At 43.7% G+C, this 17071-nt stretch overlaps 2 protein-coding genes across 4 annotated transcripts in view; both read right to left on the reverse strand.

Moving 5' to 3' along the window:
- The window catches only part of ITGB3 (integrin subunit beta 3), a 51094-nt gene extending 41191 nt beyond the window's left edge, over positions 1-9903 (reverse strand). For both annotated transcript variants that reach the window (XM_057714883.1, XM_057714882.1), the window contains exon 1: positions 9801-9903. In XM_057714883.1, the coding sequence (XP_057570866.1) occupies positions 9801-9867 (67 nt within the window). In that variant the 5' untranslated portion in view covers positions 9868-9903. The remainder of the gene's footprint in view (positions 1-9800) is intronic.
- Positions 1-17071, reverse strand: part of LOC130839970 (RAD52 motif-containing protein 1-like) — a 371059-nt gene that overhangs the window by 271534 nt on the left and 82454 nt on the right. The gene's annotated exons all lie outside the window — the stretch shown is intronic.

Consider the following 17071-nt stretch of genomic DNA (forward strand, 5'->3'; position numbering starts at 1 on the left):
TGGGTGCTAATCCAATATGACTGACATCCTTATAAGAGGAAAACACCACATGCAGACAGACAGACAGAGAGAATGCCGCCATGTGAAGCAGAGACAGAGATTGGAGTGGTGCAGCTGGAAGACAAGGAACACCAAGAGTTGCCAGCTACCACCTGAAGCTAGGAAGATACGAGGAAGGAGTCCATGCAGCGTCTCAGAGGGAGCATGGCCCTGCTGACACCCTGCTTTCAGATTTCTAGCCTCCCGAGAGAATACATTTCTGTTGTTTTAATCCACCCTGTTACAGCAGCCCTAAGAAGCTAATAATACAAAATGGATTTGCATTTCCCTAGCATATATGACATGATTTTAAGGAACGTTGCTCTGAAATACTTTGCATGATTGAAAAAAGCCAGCCTAGAATGAACATTTTGCAATGGTTAATCCACCTACAGATTACAGAAAAGTGGTTACTTTACTTTTATACTTTTATACTAACATATATCAATAGTGTTGGCATTTACTCATCCACTCATTTACTCAACAAATATTCTTTGAGAACCTACCTGTGTCCAACACTCTGTTAAGCAGTGGAGACACACTGATGAACTAAACAACCCCCAAGGCTTGTGGAGCTTAGATTCTAGTGAAAATCAAACATGCTCAACAGAAAACCAAAAATATACACAACAAAAAAGTACAATTTCCAACAGTGGCAAACGCATTAAGAAAATAAAGCAGCGCAAAGCATCAGTGAGGGGAGGATGTCTCCTTTAGAGAAAGTGGTCAAGAAAGGCCTCTCTGAGTGACATTTCAAAATGATATGAAGGAGTGAGTCATGAGAAGACCTAGGGGACAAGTATTCCAGAAAGAACCCACAACAACTAGATGGACCTCAGCCTCTTAAAGAAACAGCAGGAAGAGAGCAGGAAGAGGAGAGAGGTGGAGAGGTGGTTGGAAACGCAGTCAGGGACTATAATCCCGGAAAGCGGTAGCCATGGTAGGCGGTGTGGCTGTCATTCTCCATGTGGTGGGAAGCCACTGGCAGACTGTGAGCAGAAAAAGGTCACCCTGGCCACTGCAAGGAGGGCGGACAGCAGGGGAGCAAGACCAGAAAGAGACCAGTTAGGAAGCATTACAATCATCCAGGCAGCAGATGGCAGGGGCTTGGATTTGCATGGTAGTGGTGTTCATGGCATGGTGAGACCCTAAGTGTACTCTCTACTCTGAGGACTTGCTGATCCGATGGCATGGGGGGCACGGCCGAAAGATAGGAAGGGTTTTGCCTTGAACAAGTGGATCTCCTTGGACAAAATTCAAAGGTGTTGACCACTGGCCATGCCCTTTCACTGACCCTCCTTCAGCCTGTAGGTGAAGCCAGATCATGTCTGGTTATCATCTCCAGCTGGGATAATTAGGTAGCCGTGTTTTATGCTGAACACTGCATAAAAAGGAGAGAGTCCTGTCTTTTGTGTATTTATTATCTAAAATTAACACCCGGCCCCTGGAAAACACCCTGAGGGCAGGGGGAGTAAAACAAGGAACATTATTATTGTGTAACAGTGGATGTGGTGGGGGAAGCATGCGGATAGCAGGCCGGAGACCTCAGGTCTAAAGCCACTTTTACCGCTCCACTGGCTGTGTGACCTCAGCCACGTCCCTTCATCTCTGTGGTTTTCTCTCTAAGGTCCAGTGACTGTCTGAGTCTTTGTCACATCCCTATTCGAGAACTTATCATTGATCCCTTCTACCTAACAGGTGTAACCCAGCCACATCAGCCAAGCCCTGGAGACCCCCAACAGCTGCTTCCTTTCCCCCGTGCTCCCAAATATGGGCATGACACTTACCTCAGGAGTTGTTAGGATTAAATGAGATAACATATATGAAATAACCATAGATAGAGGACGCTCAGTGAATGTTGGCTTCCTACCTCCTTACCTTCGTGCAAATCACTTCCTGCACTAGGAATGCCCATCACCACCACCCCCCCACACCCCAACCCGCCTCAGGTTCAGATGAGAGAGGGCCCTTGGTCTCTACGGATACAGTGAAGAATCACTGGCCAGGAGACAGAAGCCCTCAGGGCTAGATCCCACCAATGCCACTAAACTAGTTGTGTGATCTTGGGAAAGTCACTTCACCTCTCAGGACCTCCCTTTTTGCTTCTTTGTAAAACAAACGGTATTAGATTAGATGATTTTCAACATGCCACCAGCCCTGAAGGCATATATTCCAAGCAGAAAGCATCAACAAGCTGTCATTCTCCATGTGGAGAATCATCAACAGAAAGCAGAAAGCATCAACAAGCTGACTAATACTCTAGGAAGCCTAGCATCCCAGGACCCAAGACCCCTCAAATATTGCACACATGTCCGTGTCTTCCTTATGGCCTAACTAATATTTGATTCAAATGCTGCATCTTGAGTTCTGGAAAATTTTATCAGCACAAGCCCTACCTCCCATCTGACTCATTCAGTATAGAAAAGAGGCAAGCCTGTACCAAGCTCTGTTTGAGGCCCAGCCCAGCAGCACCCTTTTGGTGACCTCCTTGGCATTCACCTGTCCAGTTCTGCTATTTTTCCTCCTCTGGCTCATATCTTGTGGATATAAACAGCAGGCAGCAGTGCTGTCACCAGCCCTTGCTGCCAACCTGTCTTGGTAGGAAGGCAAATTAGTCCCACTGTTTTGGAGGACAATTTGGAAAACCTATTAAAATTTAAATTTAAAATATTCGTGTCCTTTCAGACGTAGAGAACGGACTTGAGGACATGGGGCTGTGGCGGGGGCAAAAGCTGGGATGAAGTGAGAGAGTGGCATTGACATATATATGCTACCAAATGTAAAACGGATGGCTAGTGGGAAGCTGCTGCATAGCACAGGGAGATCAGCTTTGCGATGATCTAGAGGGCTGGAATAGGGAGGGGGGAAGGGAGGCTCAAGAGGGAGGCAATGTGGGGATATATGTATACATATAGCTGATTCACTTTGTTGTACAGCAGAAACCAACACAATATTGTAAAGAAATTATACATCCAATAAAGATGTGAAAAATAAAATAAAATACCCATGGAACCAGAAAAAACAAATTAATTTACTTAAATAAAATATCCGTGTCCTTTGACCTAACAGCTTTAGTTTAAGAAATTCAGCCTGTAGAAACACTTGAACAAAGGTGCATAATAATGAACAAGGATGTCCCCTGCAGCTTTATCTGTGGTAGCAGATAATTGGGGGTGATCCCAATGTCTACCAACAGGGAACTGGTTAAGAAAATTCAGGTATAGCCATATAACAATATCCCTTCTGGCTAGAATTACAGCTCTTGGGATAAACAGCAATGGAAAGCCATAAACTGATATAAGAAGATGCCCATGGTATATTATGAAGACAATGACCCTACTGTGGATGATTCTGCTTGAGAAATAATGCTAATAATAAATCATTATACACAGTAACATACACAAAGGAAAAAAATTCTGGAGTAACGGTCAACTGTGGTTATCTTTAAGGACAAGACTACAAGGGACTTGCACTTTCCACATTACTCTATTTCTGTACTGCTGGCCTTTTTTTTTGGGGGGGGGGGCGGGGTGTGCCGTGCCATGTAGTTTGTGGGATCTTAGTTCCCTGACCAGGGATTGAACCCAGCCCACTGCAGTGAAAGCACTGAGTCCTAACTACTGGATGGCCAGGGGATCTCCTTGACTTTTTTTTTCTTCCCCACAAGAAGCTGAATTAGTTTTATACCCTAAAAAACAAATTAAAGGTAATTTTAAATGTCCTCTGTTCTGCCTCAGTCTCTACATTTGCATTCATTTAAATGTAGGCTCCTTAGAGCTACATGGCAGGCTCTCTACAAACAAGCACCTTCAGCATCAAAACCTGGTAACCTTTTGGAATCCCAAAGCTCAAGGGGAACTCCAGAAGAAACTTGGTCCAGCCCACTCCCACAACCTTCAGGAATCTCCCAGGAGAGAGTGTGGTCTATTCTCAACTTGTAGGAGTCCCAGATGGAGACACCACACTCCCCTCCCCCTCTGGGGAGTTGGTCAAACCTGCCCCTTGCAGGTGGCTCCCGCCCAGGTTGAATCTGGAAGAGTTTATCACACGCGGTAGCTTAAGCAGGGGTTTGAAATCATCAGTAGTCCTCACAGACCTGGGTACTCTCTATCCGAGAATCCCATCAGCAAATAGATTTGCCTTTTGCCAAACTTCTGCAGCTTTCTTCCAGTGAGAAGTTTTTCAAGCTTGTTTTTAACTGCAGACCTCCCTTTTCTTCCCCCTAAAGAAATCCTTACACGGACCTCTATATTGTTAATTAAAGGAAAAACTTCTCCAGTTAGTGGTGAGGAAGGGCAAGAGCAAACCGCAGTCTCTCCCTTCGACATCTTCACCCTTTTGCAGCCCCTGAGACACCAAGAGCCTGAGGCCCAGAGGTAAGATGACCTGTTGAAAGTCACCCAGCAAATTGACAGAAAAGCCTATAGAGCCATGAATCGAATATTGGTTTCTCAATTCCATATCCATGGTTCTTTTCACCCTGAGGGTTTTTTTTCTATATGAAAAAAAAAAGTGGCTTTTGTAAGTTGAAAAAATATAACACAAGTTTAGGTAAAGTAACACACACACACAAGAATTATTACACATGCAAGGGGGGAAAATCTGAATAGAACACACCATATGATTAATAGTGAACATCAGGGGTGAACAGAATTAGAGGGGAACCAGCCATTTTAGTCTCCAATATTTGGCTTTCGTATCATGAGCATATATATACCTCCTCATTCTCCCTGTGAATGTTTGAATATCTTCATTGACTGAACTAAGAAATGCTGGCGGGGAGGAGGAGGCGTCTTTTTGTAGGAACATGAAAGAAAACCAATAAGGAAGACATAGAGTGGGTTATCTTTTTTCAGAGATGCTGCCCAAAATTTTAAAAGGTCAAATAGTTCCAGTTTACTCAGCTTCTAGCTCCAAGGATTGTGCCATACCATATTCGACCACATGTGCTTTTAGGACCAAGAATAGTAAAAGTGTTGGTTGCTGCAAAATCCTCTCCAATATCCTAAAGACATGACTACTTAGCTTTTGGGAAATCTAATGGCTTATATGTGGTCCAAATGCATCTATCCGATTTCAAAGTTTAGACATTGAAAGCTGGATCTGGGTTTATCCCCTGCTTTCAGGGTAACTGTCTCAGAACCTGAGGAAGATGGAGTAGGCTGGGATAACCTCTTAGCATTCTGATACACGCAACAACATGGATAAGTCTCAAACTCATTATGCTAAGTGAAAAAAGCCAGACTTGAAAGGCTACACACTGTATGATTTCATTGATATGACATTCTGTAAAAGGAAGGAATTGTAGGGACAGGAAACAGATCAGTGGTTGCCAGGAACTAAAGGTGGGGAAATGCAATTGTTGACAAAAGAGCTCAAGGGAACTGTTTAGGATGATGAAATATTCTGCATCTTGATTATGCTGATGGTTACTTGACTGCGACCATTTGTCAAATTTCATAGAACCGTACACCTAAAAAGGATGAATTTTACAGTACATAAATTATACCTAAACTAATTATAAAGAAAGGAGTGTTCCTGGCGATGCTGTGTGCGTAGAGAGAAAGATTTTATAAATTTTTTGCTGCAGAGTCTCCCTTTTAAATAAACACCAGCAGTTCACACAGGGAGAACAAGCAGTATCATTTCTACTCATGACCTGAACTCCATCAGCCACAATGATTGTCCCACTCAGAAAGGGTCAGGGGTCAGGAGAAGAGAGACGAGGCAATGGGGTGAAGCAGCGGGCCAGTTTTGTGGGCAGCAGAGTGGGGCTGGGTCAAGACAATTGGTTGATCCCTGAAGCTGCTCAGTCATTCCACCAGTTAATTATCTGTCTGCTGATTCACGAGTTGCGGTTCCTGTGGGCATGCTTCCTGTCTGTTCCTGCCAACAAGGGCAGAAGGAGTCTTAGGGCTGGGAAGGAATGATAACCAGAGATCCCGAGTGGGGTGGGGAGTTGCAGAGGGGGAATTTCTACAAAGAAATTCCAGAGTCATAGCCAGACTCCCCCTCCTCACCGGTGCCTCCTTGCCCCACGTATGCTGTCCCCAGGAGATCTCTGCCACTCACACTCACAGTTTTGAGGACGATAAAGGAGAATGCTGCCCTCCTGTGTATATTCTCCCAGGAGGTGGGGGGGAAGCAGACACTTCACAGAGAATCCCTTGAATTTCCAGTACCCTCAGAGTAGAGATCTAAATGGTGCAAAAGTGTAGAGGTCCAAATGTCCAAAGAACTCATGGTCTTGACTGTATTCTAATATCCTCCAAAATGCCCAGGTGGAGCACTTGAGGACCATCTACAAATGAATGCAGATATTCAAATACGGGTATCTTAAGGCGAGGCACATCTCCTGCAGATGTCTTTTCATAGCTTTCAATAGGTATGTATTTTGCTGCCTATGTACCAGCCACTGGGCATAGAGTGTTTTTTATTTTTTTATTATTTATTTATTTTTTATTTTTTGGCTGTGTTGGATCTTCATGGCTGCGTGCAGGCTTTCCCCAGTTGTGTTGAGTGGGGGTCTCTCTTCGTTGCGGTGTGCGTGCTTCTCTGTGCAGTGGCTTCTCTTGTTGCGGAGCACGGGCTCTAGGCACTCGGACTTCAGTAGTTGCAGCCTGTGGGCTCAGTAGTTGTGGTGGCCGGGCTTAGTTGCTCCATGGTATGTGGGATCTTCCTGGCCCAGGGATCAAACCCGTGTCCCTTGCATTGGCAGACAGGTGCTTAACCACTTCACCACCAGGGAAGTCCCAGGGCATAGAGTGTTGAACAAAATAGACCTGTCCTTCTTCTCAAATGCTGTGAATGTATTTTACTTTCCTCTTTTCCCAGGGACAGGACTTAAGGTTTTCTCATGGATAAAGCAGACTTATGGGCCTCTCTCCCCCTTGGGCTCTTCTGTGAGTTCTTGCTGGGTCGAAGTGGCTGAGGTATGCCAAGCCACCACTGCAGAATGGGTTGAAATAAGGAGAAGCCCCTGTCACATAGGTGTGGGAAGAGGGATCCCATGAGTCTCATTCTGGGAATCATGATTGCATTCATGTATGAAGTAGTAACAGTCTTACCTCCAATACACTGTAGATCCCATGGATAGGAAGAATAATGACAGCAGTAGTTGCCATTTATTGAAAACTTATTTTGTGCTTTTATCTCATTTAATTGGCACAATCATAGAAGTATTATTTCCTCCACTTTACAGATGAGGAAACTGAGGACCCAAGAGGTTAAGTCACTTGCCCAAGGTAAGACAGATAATAAGAGGCAAAATCAAGAATTAAACCTATATCTGATTGGCTTTAAACCAAAAGTGTCCCTTTCCCCAGCCAACAAGCCTCCCTCCTATGTCTCTCCAGGCTCTGAGGGTTCCTGCAGAGGGTTTCAGTTGGGAGAGTTTCCAGGACATAATTCAGGAGGAGAAATCAGCACCTCAGCTCAGAACTAATCAATTTAGACAGTGATAGCAAAAAAAACTTGTTACTCAGCAGGTCTCAGGTTAGAATAAAGACCCATGTTTGGGGAAGCCACAAAACCCAATATTTCTTGAGTGAAGCTAAAAAGATCACCTTTGCACATAAATTCTAAAATTCAAGTCTACGCTCAAATGCCTTCCCTTCTCCCCATACCAGACTCTCCCACTCTGGGACGGCCTCTCTGTGCCACCCTCACCCAGTTCTGTCTGTGTCCTTTCAATACTGTGTGTCCCAACACAGCTCTCCCACTCTCATCCTATCATCGGCTTCCCAGGGATCTGATGTTACCTGCAACCCAGCCCCCAACACTGGCGTGGGTGATTTAAATATAATTGAAACTGCTTTTCCTGGGGGGTTATTACTCTGGAGGTCTTCTCTAGAGCCCATGCTCTCAAATACGACTCTACCCTGCCTCTCAGAGGGAGTCTGGGGCTAGCTCAGCACAACCCATCACCACTTCTGGAATTGCTCCAATCACAACAATGAATCTGTGAACAGATCCCCAACAGAATATTTCATGCAAACTTAGGTATGTCAATGCAGTGGAATCCTATAGGGGTTATCACAACTGTGTAAACCAGATCAGCAAAAGGTATGCTAGAAGTGAGGAGTGGAGAAAGAGACACCAAAATAACAAATACACTATTCATCTTCACTAATTGATCCAGGCACCATGCTAGGCTCTATCTTATGTTACCTTACTCACATCTAAAATTGTAAGAAAATATAATGATTAGGCTGAGAAATCATTCTGAAATTCATGAAGCTGTAGATGTGAAAAGAAAGCAAAAAATGTCTTAAGTTCACGGAAGCAGGTATGTCTGTAGGAGAGAGCTGAGTAGCATCTGGATTTCTCCATTACCCCATCAACAGCAGACAGCATCTGAAACAAGGCTCTAACCTCTCCCAGACCAGAATGCTGGAGATTCATAATTTTGTGCCATCATCATCAGGCTGCTCACTGCAGGCTACAGACATCAATAGACCCGTTTGAGCATCTATAACATGGGAAGCTTCAGCAGTAATAACTTAGCCTCCTGTATATTATCTGTAACTCCTTAATCAAGTTATGGGTCATAACTGTGGTGATGGTTTCATGAGTGTATACTTATCTCCAAATTCAAGTCATATACATTAAATATTAAATGTAAAATATATTTTTGTATGTCAATCATACCTCAATAAAGTGTGAGGTTTAAAAAAAAAAGATACTGTTGACCTGTCCTGTACAATCTCTTATACATACACGAAACTTGAAGGAAGTCATCAAGTATTTCTTGATGGATTCAGCAATAAATGGACTTAGCGATAAATCTTACTTTTTAAAAAATATCTTCTGCAGAATCTAAACTGCCTTACAGTGAGTACCATTCTTTTCACTAAAGCAGGTATATATACACTTGGTGCGTCCTCTGCAGTGGAACGCCCAGTGGACCAGGAGCCACAGTTCTCTCTGGGAAGGTCGCCCAGGTTCCGGAAAGACCACGGGGAGCACCGCTGGGCTGTGCTCTGCCCCTCCCAGCACCAATAAGGCCGAATGCCAACTGCCTTGGCAGCTGATAGTGTGTGCGGCAGCAGGAGAGACAAAGCCAGGGAGGCAAGCCAGCTCCAGGGACCGCTGGCGTAGCTGCTCGAATACAAGTGGAGATTTTTCAGATGCTGGGTTTGTCCCGGAAGCAGAGGCACCGCTGCCACCCGGGGACACTATAGGAGGCAGAGCCCTCATCCTCCTCCGTTCCCGCGAGGAGCCACCAAGTGAAAAACAAACAAAAACTTGGGATAAAGTGTACACAAAGAGAAAGAGGAATGTCGAGCAACCGGCAAATCCGGGCGCGCACACTCTCTCATCCAAGAAGCTACAACGGCATCCCTCTACCAACGCGCGGAAACAGCCCCGGGAAGCCGCAGCTCGCCTTGGCTACCGGAGCCAGACTGCCTTCGCACGGCCCGGGACCACCTGAGATGCGCGCAGCCGGGGTTGAACTCGGGGCTCAGAGATGCGCCCACCGCACCGCGCACGTCGAGACCTCCCGGAGCAGGCGCCTCGCCCGGCTAAGGGCTTCGGTGTCCCGGAGGATCGCCCCTAGGTAGCCTCTCCCTCCTGCCACAGCGGGGCCCCGAAAGTCCCCGGCTCCGGGCTCCGATGGCCCCAGCCTGGCCCCGCGCACTCGGAGCGCTGCCGCGCCGGACCCGCCCGTCCCTCTCCAAGTCTGCACACTTGGCTGCGGCAGGATGCGCGGCGCGGCTCACCGGAGAGCTGCGTCCCCGCCGCCCGGCGCCCTCACTCACCTGCGACACCGACGCCCGCCAGCGCCCCCAGCACCAGCACCGCGGCCCAGAGCCGCCGCGCTCGCATCTCGTCCGCCCGGCGCCGCGCTCAGCCTCGGCCGCGTCCTCCAGTCCCACAGCGAGCAGCGGCGCCCGCGGCCGCTTTTCCAGCGCCCGGAGGGGAGGGGAGGGGAGGAGAGGGGAGGGAACGCGGTGGGTGGGACGCAACGGGGCGGGCCGTGGACATGCGCTTCCTCCCCTTGGGCCCTTTTCTGGACCCTCCACCGCAGCAGGGGAAGTGGGAAACAGCTGCTGCTCTCTTGCCGCTTCGGCTCAGCCGGTGAGGATCGCCTGCCCGGTGCGGTGCGCAAGGCAAGACTGGGACCGGAGGGGCGTCGAGGGCGCATCCTCCGCAGACACCCCTGACCCAGGGGTCGCGCCGAGCCCTTGGTATGCTTAGAAAAGCCAGGAGCCTGTGGCCCCTCTCCTCGGAGAAACCCTGAATTTCTTGGGCACGTGACCTCTAGACCTTGAGTTTTGGTCTTTCACACGCTCACTCATTTAATTGACAAAACTGTTAAATGCCTACTCTGTGCCAGGCACCGGCTTAGTCCTTTATTAGTCACTAATTTTTATCCAGGACCGCATCTCAAGCTTGTGTAAGCACGTGATGTCCATAAAGGGTCTTTCTCTACAAATACTTGCTTGCTGGGAGTAAGAATCTGATAAATGTTTCAAGACGCAGTCAATATACTGCCTCCACTCAAACTCACAGGCTTTGGAGCTTTATCTTATTCTCTTCAAAGGCCTCCTGCCTCCTCTGAATCCTACCTGTGGGTATGTGGGTTCTCCCCAAACTAGAAACTTCAGGAGGTTCTAAGGGACAAAATGCTAGGGCTGTCAGCAGGAGGCCACCGATGGCAGGGGCTGGTGTGGGCTGCCTCAGTGGGAAGGTCTAAGGAGGATTAAAAACAAGGCCTGAGGCATCAGGCAGGATTTGGACATCTCTCCAGCTCTTGGACTCCCCTAAAGGGCTTCCCTAAGCCCTCTCCTGAGATACACAAGATACCTGAAAACTGGCCCTGCCTCAGGTCTCCAGCCTCATCGCCCATCCTAGCCCAAGAAAATATGTAGCATTTCCAAACACTCCCATGCCTCTCTGTCTGACTGATCTTACTTCCTTTTTCCACTTGGAAAATTCCACTTATCTTTCAAAACATGTCGGATGTCACTTCTTCCATGTAATCTTGTCTGATGCCCCCCTTCCTTCTGCCCCACCCTCAGCAGAGGTGGGCATTCCCTCTTCAGACCTCCCAAACACTAGGTTACACCAGAAGAATAGCACACATCAGCAGAAGTGTCACTAGCAATTTGCAAGGTGGCAGGGGAAGAGCCAGCCCACGAAGGGTAGTTGGGCTTCCTACCGTGAGTACAATATATCACTCCTAGCTGCTGGAAGGCCTCTAGGTCAGAAGCCATTTCAACACTGTTGCCATTGCCCTGTGCAAAATCCAGGTCACACAGCCTGGTTACATCCTGCCTCGATATTTACTCATGTGTTTAATTCCCATATATACATAACCAGTCTCCCATTCACCTAGGTGTCTCCTCAGCCTAGCTCTGCTGGTGCCAACCACTTGGGGGTGGGCACTGGCCCAGCAAACATGCCATCCAAATTTCCAGCCCCTTCAGCCTGAAGAACTTTCTTTAGCAAATCTTGTAATGAAGGTCCACTGGCAACAAATATGCTCAACTTCCATTTGTTTCATCCTCATTTTTAATGATATTTCTTATATAGAGAGATTTCTAGGTTAACAGGGTTTTATTTTTCTTTCAGTACTTTAAAGATGTTTTCCCATTGTTATCTGGCCTCCACTGTTTCTTATGAGAAATCAGCCATCACTCATTCATTCATTCATTCATTCATTCATTCATTTATGGCTATGAGATGCAGCTTTTGGGATCTTAGTTCCCCAACCAGGGGTCAAACCTGGGCCCTCTGCAGTAAAAGCCCAGAGTCCTAACCACTGGACTGCCAGGGAATTCCCACCATTTACACTCTTGTTCCCTTGTCTTTTCCCTTGAGCTTTTTTTTTTAATCATTTACACTTACAGAAAAGTTTCAAAATATTAGAGTTCTCTTTTATTCTTCACTGTTTCTTCTACTGTGAACAGTTTGTATTACCATACTGTAATTATTGAACACAGGACGTTAACATCAATACCATACTATTAACTAATCTAGACACAATATTTGAACTTTGTCAATATTCCACTAATGTCTTTTTTTCCGGTGTAGGATCCAATCCAGGATCCCATATTGTATATTCATCATGTCTCCTTAGTCTCCTTCAATCTATGACATTTTCTCAGTCTTTCTTTTCATCACCTTGACACTTTTGTGTCAATTATTAGGCCAGTTATGGTGTAGTATGGCCCTCAGTTTGGGTTTGTCTAATGTTTTCTCATGGCTGTATTGAGGCATACTAAGCAAGAATATCACAAAAACCGTGTGCCTCGTCATTACATTATATAAGGGAGTACAATACATCTTATTATTTACAATGTTAACTTTGCTCACATGGTTAAGGTGGTATCTGCCAGTTTTCTTCACTATAAAATAACTCTTTTGCTCTTTGTAACCAGTAAATACTTTACGAGAATATAATTCTTCCATTGTATGCAAATATCCTGTTTCTCTTCATACTTTCACCCACTAATTTTAGCATCCATCAATGGTTCTTGATTGTAATTAGTTAGTGTGATGTTTGATTAATAGTGATTTTCCATTTCCATTTTTCCTCCTACATCTATTAATTGGTATTCCATAGTAAGGAAGACCTGCCCCCTTCTCTCTTATTTTTAAAATTCAGTTATTTATTGGGACTTCCTAGGTGGCACAGTGGTTGGGAATCTGCCTGCCAATGCAGGGGTCATGGGTTTGATCCCTGCTCCAGGAAGATCCCACGTGCTGCGGAGCAACTAAGCCTGTGCGCCACAACTATTGAGGCTGTGCTCTAGAGTCCGTGAGCCACAACTATTGAGCCATGTGCTGCAACTACTGAAACCCACACACCTAGAGCCGGTGCTCTGCAACAAGAGAAGCCACCACAATGAGAAGCCCGCACACCACAATGAAGAGTACTCCATACTTGCCGCAACTAGAGAAAGCCTGTGTGCAACAACAAAGACCCAATGCAGCCAATAAATAAATAAATAAATTTTAAAAATAATAATAATAAAATAAATAAATAAAGGTCATGCCCTGCCCATGTCCTGCCTCAATTGAAAAAAAAAATTCAGGTATTTATTTATATCAGCATGAATTCATGGATATTTATTTTATTCTATGAGTTATAATCCAATACTATCATGATTTATTTTGTTGCTCAAATTGTCTCAGACTTGTCTCTAGCTGCTTTTAAGTTTACTCTTTTTTTTTATAGTATACAGATTTATTTACCAATAATTCCTCATACTTTAAAGTGAATTATTATAATGAGACTGGAATTTATAGTAAAATTAGCTTATCACTACATTGACAATTTACTTTAACTTCCATATTTACATATTCCAGAACATAGCTTTAAATTATTATAAGTATGTCATGTTGGTATTTAAATAATCATTGAATCCAGTACTTCATGAAGTCCCACCCTCCCCACTTCCCTATTCTTTTTTTTTTAAAGCTCTTTATTGGAATATAATAGCTTTACACTGTTGTGCCAATTTTTGAGGTACACCAAAGTGAATCAGCTGTATTTATACATATATCCCCATATCCCCTCCCTCCTGCGACTCCCTCCCACCCTTCCTATCCTGGCCCTCTAAGGCATTACCATCATGGAGTTGATCTCCCTATGTTATGCAGGAACTTCCCACGAGCTATCTGTTTTACACTTAGTAGTGTATATATGTCAATGCTACTCTCTCACTTCGTCCCAGCTTCCCCTTTGCCCCACCCCCACCCCCGCCACCCTGTGTCCTCAAGTCCGTTCTCTACATGTGCATCTTTATTCTTGCCCTGTCACTGGGTTCATCAGTACCATTTTTTTTTAGATTCCATATATATGAGTCAGCATATGGTATTTGTTTTTCTCTTTCTGGCTTACTTCCCTCTGTATGACAGACTCTAGGTCTATCTACTTTATTACAAATAACTCAATTTCTTTCTTTTTTATGGCTGAGAAATATTCCATTGTATATATGTGCCACATCTTCTTTATCCATTCATCTGTTGATGGGCATTTAGGTTGCTTCCACTTCCTGGCTATTGTAAATAGTGCTGCAATGAACATTATGGTACATGTTTCTTTTTGGATTATGGTTTTCTCAGGGTATATGCTCAGGAGTGGGATTGCTGGGTCATATGGTAGTTCCATTTTTAGTTTTTTTTTAAGGAATCTCCATACTGTTTTCCATAGTGGCTATACCAACTTACATTCCCACCAACAGTGCAGGAGAGTTCCCTTTTATCTGCACCCTCTCCAGCATTTATTGTTTCTAGACTTTTTGATGATGGCCATTCTGCCCGGTGTGAGGTGATACCTCATTGTGGCTTTGACTTGCATTTCTCTGATGATTAGTGATGATGAGCACCTTTTCATGTGTCTGTTGGCCATCTGCATATCTTCTTTGGAGAAATGTCTATTTAGGTCTTCCGCCCATTTGTGGATTGGGTTATTTGCTTTTTTGGTTTTAAGCTGCATGAGCTGCTTATATATTTTGGAGATTAATCCTTTGTCTGTTGCTTCTTTGGCAAGTATTTTCTCCCATTCTGAGAGTTGTCTTCATATCTTGTTTATGGTTTTTTTTTTGCTGTGCAAAAGCTTTTAAGTTTCATTAGGTCCCATTTGTTTATTCTTGATTTTATTTCCATGATTCTAGGAGGTGGGTCAAAAAGGATCTTGCTTTGATGTATGTCATAGAGTGTTCTGCCTATGTTTTCCTCTAGGAGTTTTATAGTGTCTGGCCTTACATTTAGGTCTTTAATCCATGTTGAGTTTGTTTTTGTGTATGGTGTTAGGAAGTGTTCTAATTTCATTCTTTTACATGTTGCTGTCCAATTTTCCCAGCACCACTTATTGAAGAGGCTGTCTTTTTTCCATTGTATATTCGTGCCTCCTTTGTCAAAGATAAGGTGCCCATATGTGTGTAGATTTATCTGTGGGCTCTCTATTGTGTTCCATTGATCTATATTTCTGTTTTTGTGCCAGTACCATATTGTCTTGATCACTGTAGACTTGTAGGATAGTTTGAAGTCAGGGAGCCTAGTTCCACGAACCCCATCTTTCCTTCTCAAGATTGCTTTGGCTATTCGGGGTCTTTTGCGTTTCCATACAAATCATAAAATTTCTTGTACTAGCTCTATGAAAACTGCCATTGGTAATTTGATCAGGATTGCATTGAATCTGTAAATTGCTTTGGGTAGGATAGTCGTTTTCACAATGTTGATTCTTCCAATCCAAGAACATGGTATGTCCCTCCATCTGTTTGTATCATCTTTGATCTCTTTCATCAGTGTCTTATAGTTTTCTGCATACAGGTGTTTTGCCTCCTTAGGCTGGTTTATTCCTAGGTATTTTATTCTTTTTGTTGCAATGGTGAATGGGATTGTTTCCTTAATTTCTCTTTCTGATCTTTCATTGTTAGTGTATAGGAATGCAGGAGATTTCTGTGCATTAATTTTGTATCCTGCTACTTTACTAAATTCATTGATTAGTGCTAACAGTTTTCTGGTAGAATCTTTAGGGTTTTCTATGAATAATATCATGTCATCTGCAAAGAGTGACAATTTTACTTCTTTTCCAATTTGGATTCCTTTTATTTCATTTTCCTCTCTGATTGCTGTGGCTAAAACTTCCAAAACTATGTTGAATAATAATGGTGAGAGTGGGCACCCTTGTCTTGTTCCTGTTCTTAGAGAGAATGCTTTCAGTTTTTCAACATTTAGAACGATGTTAGCTGTTGGTTTGTCAAATATGGCTTTTATCATGTTGAGGTAACTTCCTTCTATGCCCACTTTCTGGAGAGTCTTTATCGTAAATGGATGTTTAACTTTGTCAAGAGCTTTTTCTACATCTATTGAGATGATCATATGGTTTTTATCCTAAAATTTGTTAATATGATGTATCACATTGATTGACTTCCATATATTGAAGAATCCTTACATTCCAGGGATAAACCCCACTTGATCATGGTGTATGATCTTTTGAATGTGCTGGTGGATTCTGTTAGCTAGTATTTTGTTGAGGATTTTTGTGTCTATATTCATCAGCGATATTGGCCTGTAATTTTCTTTTTTTATGACATCTTTGCCTGGTTTTGGTATCAAGGTGATGGTGGCCTTGTAGAATGAGTTTGGGAGTGTTCCTCCTTCTGCTATATTTTGGAAAAGTTTGAGAAGGATAGGTCTTAGCTCTTCTCTAAATGTTTGATAGAATTCTCCTGTGAAGCCATCTGGCCCTGGGATTTTGTTTGTTGGGAGATTTTTAATTGCATTCTCAATTTCAGTGCTTGTGGTTGGTCTGTTCATATTTTCTGTTTCTTCCTGGTTCAGTCTTGGAAGATTGTACTTTTCTGAGAATTTATCCATTTCTTCCAGGTTATCCAATTTATTGGCATATAGTTGCTTGTAGTAGTCTCTCACCATCTTTTGTATTTCTGCAGTGTCAGTTGTTACTTCTCCTTTTGCATTTTTAATTCTGTTGTTTTCGTCTTCTCCCCTTTTTTCCTGATGCGTCTGGCTAATGGTTTATCAATTTTATTTATTTTCTCAAAGAACCAGCTTTTAGTTTTATTTATCTTTGCTATTGTTTCTTTCATTTCTTTTTCATTTATTTCTACTCTGATCTTTATGATTTCTTTCCTTCTCACTTTGGGTTTTTTTTGTTCTTCTTTCTCTAATTGTTTTTGGTGTAAGGTTAGGCTGTTTGTTCGATATTTTTCTTGTTTCTTAAGGTAGGATTGTATCGCTATAAATTTCCCTCTTAAAACTGCTTTTGCTGCGTCCCATAGGTTTTGGGTCATTGTGTTTTGTCATTTGTTTCTAGGTATTTTTAGATTTCCTCTTTGATTTCTGCAGTAACTTCTTGGTTGTTTAATAGGGTATTGTTTAGCTTCCACGTGTTTGTATTTTTTGCAGTTTTTTTCCTGTAATTGATATCTAGTCTCATGGGGTTGTGGTCAGAGAAGATGCTTGATACAATTTCAATTTTCTTGAATTTCCTGAGGCTTGATTTATGCCCCAAGATGTGATCAATCCTGGAGAATGTTCCTTCTGCACTTGAGAA

Source organism: Hippopotamus amphibius, chromosome 17, assembly GCF_030028045.1.
Source record: "Hippopotamus amphibius kiboko isolate mHipAmp2 chromosome 17, mHipAmp2.hap2, whole genome shotgun sequence".
Classification (NCBI taxonomy): domain Eukaryota; kingdom Metazoa; phylum Chordata; class Mammalia; order Artiodactyla; family Hippopotamidae; genus Hippopotamus; species Hippopotamus amphibius.